An 8,056-nucleotide genomic window follows, 5' to 3' on the forward strand; every position below is an offset into this window, starting at 1 on the left:
ACTGATTTAACCACATTTGAACTCAATAGTTTTGGCCAAAACTTTCTATTTCTGTTAGTGAATCAACTTAGTATATATAAATAATTAATCCCAAATCTAAGAAGCAGCTTTTTCTAAAATTCGGAACTCATAAACTTAAGATTTTAAATTTGCATCTGCTTCCAAGAGTTGATTATATAGACGGTCCAAGTTTTTTGTACTTGTTATTTTCCATGTGATGCTGCAGATCCCTTTCATGATCATCTAAAGTTCAGTGACAACTAAATATAGTAAGTAGTACTTAATAATCGATTACTTGAAAATAGAAAAAATTTCAATTATCAACTATAATTATAGTAACCGAACTGCTAACTCTCAGTGGCATTTCACTGATTTGGCTGGTCCAAGACAGTGAATGTAAATTACGACGATGTAAAATCACACTGTAAACATCATTGGGCGGTACCAGACCATGTAACATTTTGACAAGAGTTTGTGGAAAAACTAGCTATTCATAACAACATGTTTAAACCGAGTACCAAGCTAACGAAAATAGCCATAGAGTTCTAAGAAGCAGATGCAACAGTTCCAGGGGTTAGTATCGTCCGTAGTAGGAGCGGTCATGAGAACTCGAAAGAATCTGAAAGGAAGTAGTGCATTCGGACCAGTAATAGGCCATGATGCAAATTGACCTGGCTTGCAAATGGTTTGATCATTCTCATGTACTCTCAGGTTTGTCCAACTTTTCCCATCCAAAGAGCCCTGAAAATGCAATGCATAAAATTTTGTTATTTAACACCATTACCAGTGCTACAAAATGAGTATGTTGGAATGTATATATGTAGAATCTGTGAGAAAATGACAAAATTTGATCCCTTATGTTTGGGATGGGTTCCAAATAGTCCCTTAAATATGCTTTGAGCAGTTCTCGTCATTTAAGTTGGACAAAAGTTTAACTAATTTTGGTCCACGTCACATATTTAATGAACTTTGCCTGTTAGATTTGATGGCAACTATGAGAAAAAAAGGGATGTAGCGAGAATTTGTAGTTTCTGCCATTTTTGGTCACTTTTTAGAGTTTGATGCGACTTTTTAGGTGTAATTTCTGCTATTTTGGTCTATATTTTGGTGTCTAGTACAATTTTCTGCGTTCTAGTTTCAAAGATTTAATGGGACTTCCCAAGTGTTTTTTTATTAAAAAATTTACACAGTTTATGTCAAATCTACTAGACAAAGTTTGTTAAATATTTGATGGACCAAAAGTGCTCACGTTTGGCAAATTTAAAGGACCAAAACAGTTCAGAGTGTACTTTAAGGACTTTTTTGAGCCTACTCCCAAATATAAAGGACCATTTTTGTCATTTTCTATAGAATCTATTGACGAGTACATCCACTAGAGATGACATGTATACTGGTTCGTGAATACTGCGCGCACTGCTTACCTGAAAGTTCCAACATCTGATAAATGATCTTGATCCGTCCTGTCTTAATGTGTAGTAGTTACACATGAGCTGCATCAATTCATCAAAATATTATATGCATCAGATGTTGTATCTTCTAATTGAATACCAAATGGAAAAATATCCATCAGGGATATTGACACACAATTTAGAATGATAAACTGAGAGATAATACTTTTAACGATACCAAAAGAGCAACCCCCCAACCTCAAAAAGTTTCTTTAAGAAAAAAAAAAAGTAGACGAGTGTTCACTTTCGGCATCTTGTTCCAAGAGGTATACTAACAAGCACTACTCTAGACAACCGTGATGTAGTGCAATGCCCTTACAATGAGAAATGTAAATTTTCGATCTTCATTTAAATGTTTATTTTCGCAAGTTAAATACAAAATACAACAGAATTTTGAGACTCGGCACAAAGAAAGTGATTGTCCAGGTTACAATATACATCCTATTTTACAAAAACTTCTTTCATCTCCCTTCTCTATGTCCATTGTACACAGAGACCAATAAATCTAACCTGGTGATCCGGACCAATATCAACCAGCCACCACGAAGTGTTTCTTCCGCCCTCCATCTGAGGTCCAGCAAGAGATGTACCCTGAAGAACAAAAGTGATAATTCATTTTCTTTCAACTAATCTAAAAAAAAAAAAAAAAAAAAAAAAACATCCTTTATATTAACTGAATGTTTAAATCCTATTCATACCTGGAAGTTCCTTGACACCAACACCTTAGGATCAGTGCATCTTGAAATGGGACTACTAGCAGTAATAGTTACTCTCTGAAACATGAATTACCCATGTCAAACAGATGACAAAACAAGGTGGCAAAAGAAGGTATATTTTTTAAGAACGGCAACAAGTCAAAAGAAGGAAGGATTTACCTTGGACAAAACAGGATTTACCCACTGGTGTTTGCCATATGATGTGCCAGCAAAATAAAGGACCCCGTTGCTGTCTCCATCGCATATGTAGAGCCGCTCCTTAAAACTTGATTTTCTATGCTGAAATCTATTATCACAAGATACAGCACTTCATCAGCGTCGGACAGACTGATAAATAATTCCTTCAATTATTAGACGCCTTTATACTAGGCCGTTCCCTTGAGGATATCGCAATACCATATCTAACTATGACCACCGGGTGGATTTTAATTAAAACTCTTAAGTACACTCACCTCTGGCTTCCTTGAAAATCGGTGAACCCAAACTCCAGAAATCTTATGGCCTCTTTAACCTATTAATAGTATACGAGTTATTCTCCAGAGCTATCAAAAAATGATAAAACATACGAAAATAAATGTATCCCTGCACGCTATGGAATCTTTCTCGAAAGGATTGCAACATACCATATGGTCAAAAGTGGGAATCTGCTGGCTAAGGCTACTCTCTTCAAACTGCAGGATTCCCAACAAAGCCAACAATCAAACAGGGCCAACTTTAGCATATATTAATTCTTTAATGACAAGGAAGTGAGGTGCTCGTAAATTTCAAGGTATATACCTTCTTCAGCAAATCAAGTGGCAGTAAGGGGAACCGCACAAGATGCAGATATTTATTTAGAGACGTGAGCCTCTCTCCGAAAAGCATTTCAGGTATTGAATTTACCATCAATTCATTTACTGTTTCCCATCCATATAGTTCTCTTGCTTGTAAGCACCAAAGCAAGATGGCGTTGAGAACTCTCTCTTCAGATGTCACTGTCAAATCTGTGTGCTGCAAAAGGAATTGTTTATTGTGAGATATGTATACTGCCAATTCAATGGCATATAAATTTTCTTAATTCATCTCTACATAAAGTGATTGTTACTCCCTCCGTCCCAATCTATGTAGCACTCTTTCCGTTTTAGTCAGTCCCAAAAGAATGACACCTTTCTACATTTAGTAACAATTTGACTAAACTTCCCATTTTACCTTTGATGAGATGATTTATAGTCATACAAATATCTATGACTTATTTAGAAGTCTTCCTTTTATCTTTTAACTCCATGCCAATCAAACACCTTCACATAAATTGGGACGGAGGGAGTAATATATTTTTCAGGCCAGGGCTTCGAACTGTTTTCCCACAATTAAAGGACCAAAACCATGCTATGGAAAGTAATACCAGGTCGCCAATATTAGACAGTTAAAAGCATATGATTTCCTATTAATTTTCTGCTAATATTAATGTTTAACCCTTGGATAGACGAGTATCTGAACTCTTCTATGCAAGGGCTAAACCATTAAATATGACTCACAATCACACTGCACTTTTGTGAAGTTTGCAAAAGATATTTCCTCCTTGCAGACATTTACTCCAACTAGATAATCCAAGTTTTTTCCCCAATGATGGGTTCTTGTTTAAGTATAAAAAATCACAACATTATTTCATATTATTCATGTATATGGAGGGAATGATGATCACCTGAAGGATATTGCTAAAACTTGTTTCATCTAACATGACAAAGTCGATGCTTGCAGTTGTACAATAATCAAAATGCATCGAGAATATCCTCTCACAGGTTTCTTCGATGAGTTTACACGAGGGTACAGATGATATCACTTGAAGAATTGGGCATACTGAGTCCTGCAACAAAGATCAACAGTTAGTGTTACAGATCACGACCCAAAGACTTTGCCAAAAGTGTCTTCTTCCACGTCCAATAAACTTGGCATAATAGAAAAAGTTCTTGAACCTTCTTCCAATAGGAGAACTCCATCCCTGCATATAATGTATAGATGAAAGGTATTAATATTAATATATCTCATTTTCATAAAACGGCTCTGCTCACGCTCACTACTCCGAACTGCATCACTTCTCCATTCTTTTAATTGTAGTCCGACATTTAGCACTTTCAACAAGCATACGACAGATACAGGTTTTGAAACCAAAAGAAAGAAAAAGAAAAAAAAGGGAGAATCACAAGATTACCTCTGAGAGGCACTCCAGAAGTATTTTGCAGCACTCCTGATGAAGAAGTGTTACCCCGAACTCATCTGCTAGTAAAAGTAGCTGAAGTAACAAGGTATTAATTCCCTCAGTAGCTTCTTTATTAAGTTCTCCGCTATACATGAATTCTACCATAATCTTGAATGCTTCAAGAGGAACATCTTTTAAGCAGACCATTGAAGAAACACTCTCCCTCATTCCATTTGTAAACATCTGCCAATTCGAAATTTTGCTCAGTATTCTAAAAGCCATGTGCAGAAGATAAACATTAAACAACTTAAATAACACTACTAAAATTTTTGCTTCAAACAGAGTTGCATAGATGCAAGAAATAAAATAGACTTACTCCCACAGCCATTAGTTTTTAAGTCCATTCTGTTAGTTGGACCAAAGGTGCTCCACTTTAGCAAACTTAAGGGACTAAAGATGCTCAGGATTATATTTAAAAGACCCCAAATAGACTTACCCCCATAGATAAGGGACCATTTTGGCTAAAAATTCAAGTTATTAACAATGTTATTTACCTTTGTGAAAGGAGTACTCCATGACCCAAGGATCACTTTATGTGACCGCAAAACAATATCATGAACTCCAACATAAATGTCTATATCACTGTACTCTCCAGTCAAGAGGAACCGTTCAAGCCTTTCTTTATCAATGGGCAACCCGTACGGAAAACTTTTGCTACATTGGAGCCAGCTCGGATAAGATATGTCTACAGGCTTAGCTGAGTCAACGAGTTGCTTATTAGACATAATTCGTTCAAGGATCTCTTCACATTGCATCACCAACGACATCACTTTGTATTCTAAGCTCAAAGACTTCAATGAGCAGAGATCAGACTCCAAAATCTACAATGTTCAAATATAGCAGCGGATCAGCAACTATAAGATAAATATTCGTGTAAACTAACGCATACAATACTACTTTGGAAAAATATCTAATACTCACACATCTATACCTATTTCAGTGGAATGCATTATGTTTGATATTTGATACACACTTGGTAGGTTTGATTTCAGATTTGGCTGAAGTTGAAAGTCTTAGAAAACTTTAGACAATAGAAAGAGGTACAAAGTAAAAAGAAAAATTAGTCTATACACAAAAGTCACAACGAGCAAATTTGAAAATGAGTTCATGGTAAAGACTGATAAATAAGTTTTGATTCTTCCATCTGAAACATTTGATTTAATTCCTTATTTGAATGGTAAAAGATCTTTTTTCTTCTGTTTTCTTTAGTTCCTGAAATTCAACAAAGCACTCCCTCCGGTCCATTTTAATTGTCATGTTTGCCTTTTGCACGCCTCTTAAGAAAATATTAATTAAAATAGCAATTTGACTAAGCTACCCTTATTTATTCTTTGATCTCAATTAATACTAGTCTTCTTTTCACCATATAGTCTCTCTCCACATTTATTAGAGTAAGGATAAGGTGGAAGAAAATCATCAATTCTATCTTGATTTTCTAAAATGACAAATATTTTGAACCAATTATTTAGTAACCACGACAACTAAAATGGACCGGAAGGAGTAATAAGCAATAAGTATGTTATGCAAAGTTTAGCAGACAATATAATGGAAGGATAATAATTTGAAGTCGCGCGAAATTTAGGACTCACCTGAGCATGTCCGGTGTAGATGTACTGAAGAAGTGCGTGAAGAACGGAATAACTTATGTTTGGCAAGGGAACAACTTCTTCAACTGATGAACTAAGACCAAAATCTCCACATGCTTCTAAAATTAGCTTATGAGCTGGAACAACCCTTTCTTCCTTTCCAACAACGAAGAACATATCCGATAACTCCCAATTCTCAAGAAACTTCCCGAGACCCCAACTTTCATAGTTAATTTCATCTTCAAACTCTTGTTCTAAATCATCCTCGCCTAAATCATGCTCAACATAATCCACATGTTTCCACAAAGATAAATGATTTGGTGTGACAGGGAGTACATTAACATTCCTGTACCCTACATGTTTATCCCAACTGCTAAGACCAACGTACTGAACGGTGCAATTGGGATTTGAATCAAGCCATTGAAAGCAAAGATTCTGAAAAGGATACCTTCCTTTACCAATGCTAATTAATCCATCATAGATACTAATCCAATAGCTTTGAAATGCTGAAGAACAACAAAGACCAACACTGGAAGCGTCCACCACCGTTTTCCCATCAACCTCGATTTTAAATCTCTTATTCCTATGACTACCGATGATTACAGTATAGTGTGGACAGTTATCCCTTTTGTAGTGATAATGCTGACTCCCTACCTGCTCCCGGAAAACGAGAGTCACATCGTTATGTGCGAAAGCATCGAAAGCTACACAACCCCTTCCTGCTTCTCTAAATCTCAGATCATTAGGCCAAGCACACTCGAAAGGCGCCACGGTAAGAAACTTTTTCTGCTTCTTCTCCATCATTTCTCCAGGAGGAAACAATTCTTGTTTACTCACTTCACAATAATGCTGTAAGTGAACCATATTTTTAGCCAGAAAATCAATATTCAATATGAGAAAAGATTGAAGAAAAATTTGCTATATATATAGTTCCTGACAGATAGTAACAAAAAAGATCCAAAAAAACAACTTGCCAAATAGACTGTCCTTGATAACAACTTCTAATGTGATCCAGGAAGGGCTTTGACATTTGACAGCAAGATAAAAAGAAAAGGAAAAAGATGTCCTTGATAGCAATTTCTAAAGATATCAGGTGCAACTTCTAAAATCTCAAAATCTACACAGAAAAATAATGAGATAATTGAAATGGTCACCATCTGAAAGTAACCCAGAAATCTCTAGACACCATACAATCAATCAAGCAAAAATAAATATCAACCTCCAACTTGCTCTCAATTTGCAGCACATTTTTTTAATAAAAATAAAGGTCAAATCCAATATCCAGCAAATGGGTATTCCTAAAAACTTATAAAAATCTGATCTTTGATGAAAATTATCCACAAAAATTCAAAAATAGTAGAAAATCACCAATATCCAGCAAAAGGGTATGTCCAAAAATGGATAAAAATCTGATCTTTGCAGAATTTTCCTAAAATTTCAAGAATAGAAGAAAATCACTAAAACTAAGCATCATTCTATATATAAACAAAATTCAAAATCCAGCAAAATTGTATGTCCAAAAATTGAAAAATCTGATCTTTGCAGAAATTTTCTCAAAATTTCAAGAATAATACTTATAGAAATTGCATGGTGGGGTTGAATTTTATCACCTCATAATATGTTGATACGGAGCTATCTCTATCAGTAGATCGAAGTAAACAACTCGCCCATGTATGTAACAATTATATACACAGACAAAGAAACAAAACCAAAAAAGATGAGTTGGAATAGAGTTTATTATTGGATATTTGGATAGTGACAGAGCACAAAGAACCAGTATGAGCCCATTTGGATGGGCAATTCGCGCGAATGCCCTTCAAATGCGTTGGTCTTTAATTTTTGCCCCCGCAATGGGTCTTTAATATTTGCCCTTCTAAGCTAAAAAATAATAAGAAAAGACGTCCTATTCATCACATATAAAAACTTAAAAGTCTGTAACGAACCTCAAACATTCAATTAAACCTATCCATCATTCTAACAACAAACCTTTCAATCGTTTCATCGTTCCAACATTTCACCAGAGAAATCTCCATTGATTTTGCTGCTACAACGTCGGAAAAGATAAATACA

General features: G+C 35.4%; 1 protein-coding gene across 2 annotated transcripts; it reads right to left on the reverse strand.

Annotated features, from left to right (window-relative positions):
- Positions 1 to 291: 291 nt before the first annotated feature.
- On the reverse strand, positions 292 to 7,758 carry LOC132628201 (BTB/POZ domain-containing protein At2g30600). 2 transcript variants are annotated; one of them, XM_060343954.1, is made up of 14 exons: positions 7,704 to 7,758; positions 7,597 to 7,655; positions 5,990 to 6,835; positions 4,895 to 5,221; positions 4,353 to 4,583; positions 3,846 to 4,007; positions 2,942 to 3,154; positions 2,788 to 2,835; positions 2,617 to 2,675; positions 2,324 to 2,450; positions 2,147 to 2,221; positions 1,959 to 2,039; positions 1,422 to 1,490; positions 292 to 741 (listed from the first exon to the last, which is right to left on the reverse strand). In XM_060343954.1, exons 3-14 carry the CDS (start codon positions 6,788 to 6,790, stop codon positions 523 to 525), a joined length of 2,412 nt encoding a protein of 803 aa, XP_060199937.1. In that variant the 5' UTR covers positions 6,791 to 6,835; positions 7,597 to 7,655; positions 7,704 to 7,758; the 3' UTR covers positions 292 to 522. The 2 variants fall into 2 exon arrangements, with proteins under 2 accessions (XP_060199937.1, XP_060199936.1); XM_060343953.1 differs by lacking the exons at positions 7,597 to 7,655; positions 7,704 to 7,758 and having other exon boundaries at positions 5,990 to 7,557.
- Positions 7,759 to 8,056: the final 298 nt, after the last annotated feature.

The sequence above is a fragment of the Lycium barbarum genome, chromosome 2, assembly GCF_019175385.1.
Source record: "Lycium barbarum isolate Lr01 chromosome 2, ASM1917538v2, whole genome shotgun sequence".
Taxonomy (NCBI): Eukaryota; Viridiplantae; Streptophyta; class Magnoliopsida; order Solanales; family Solanaceae; genus Lycium; species Lycium barbarum.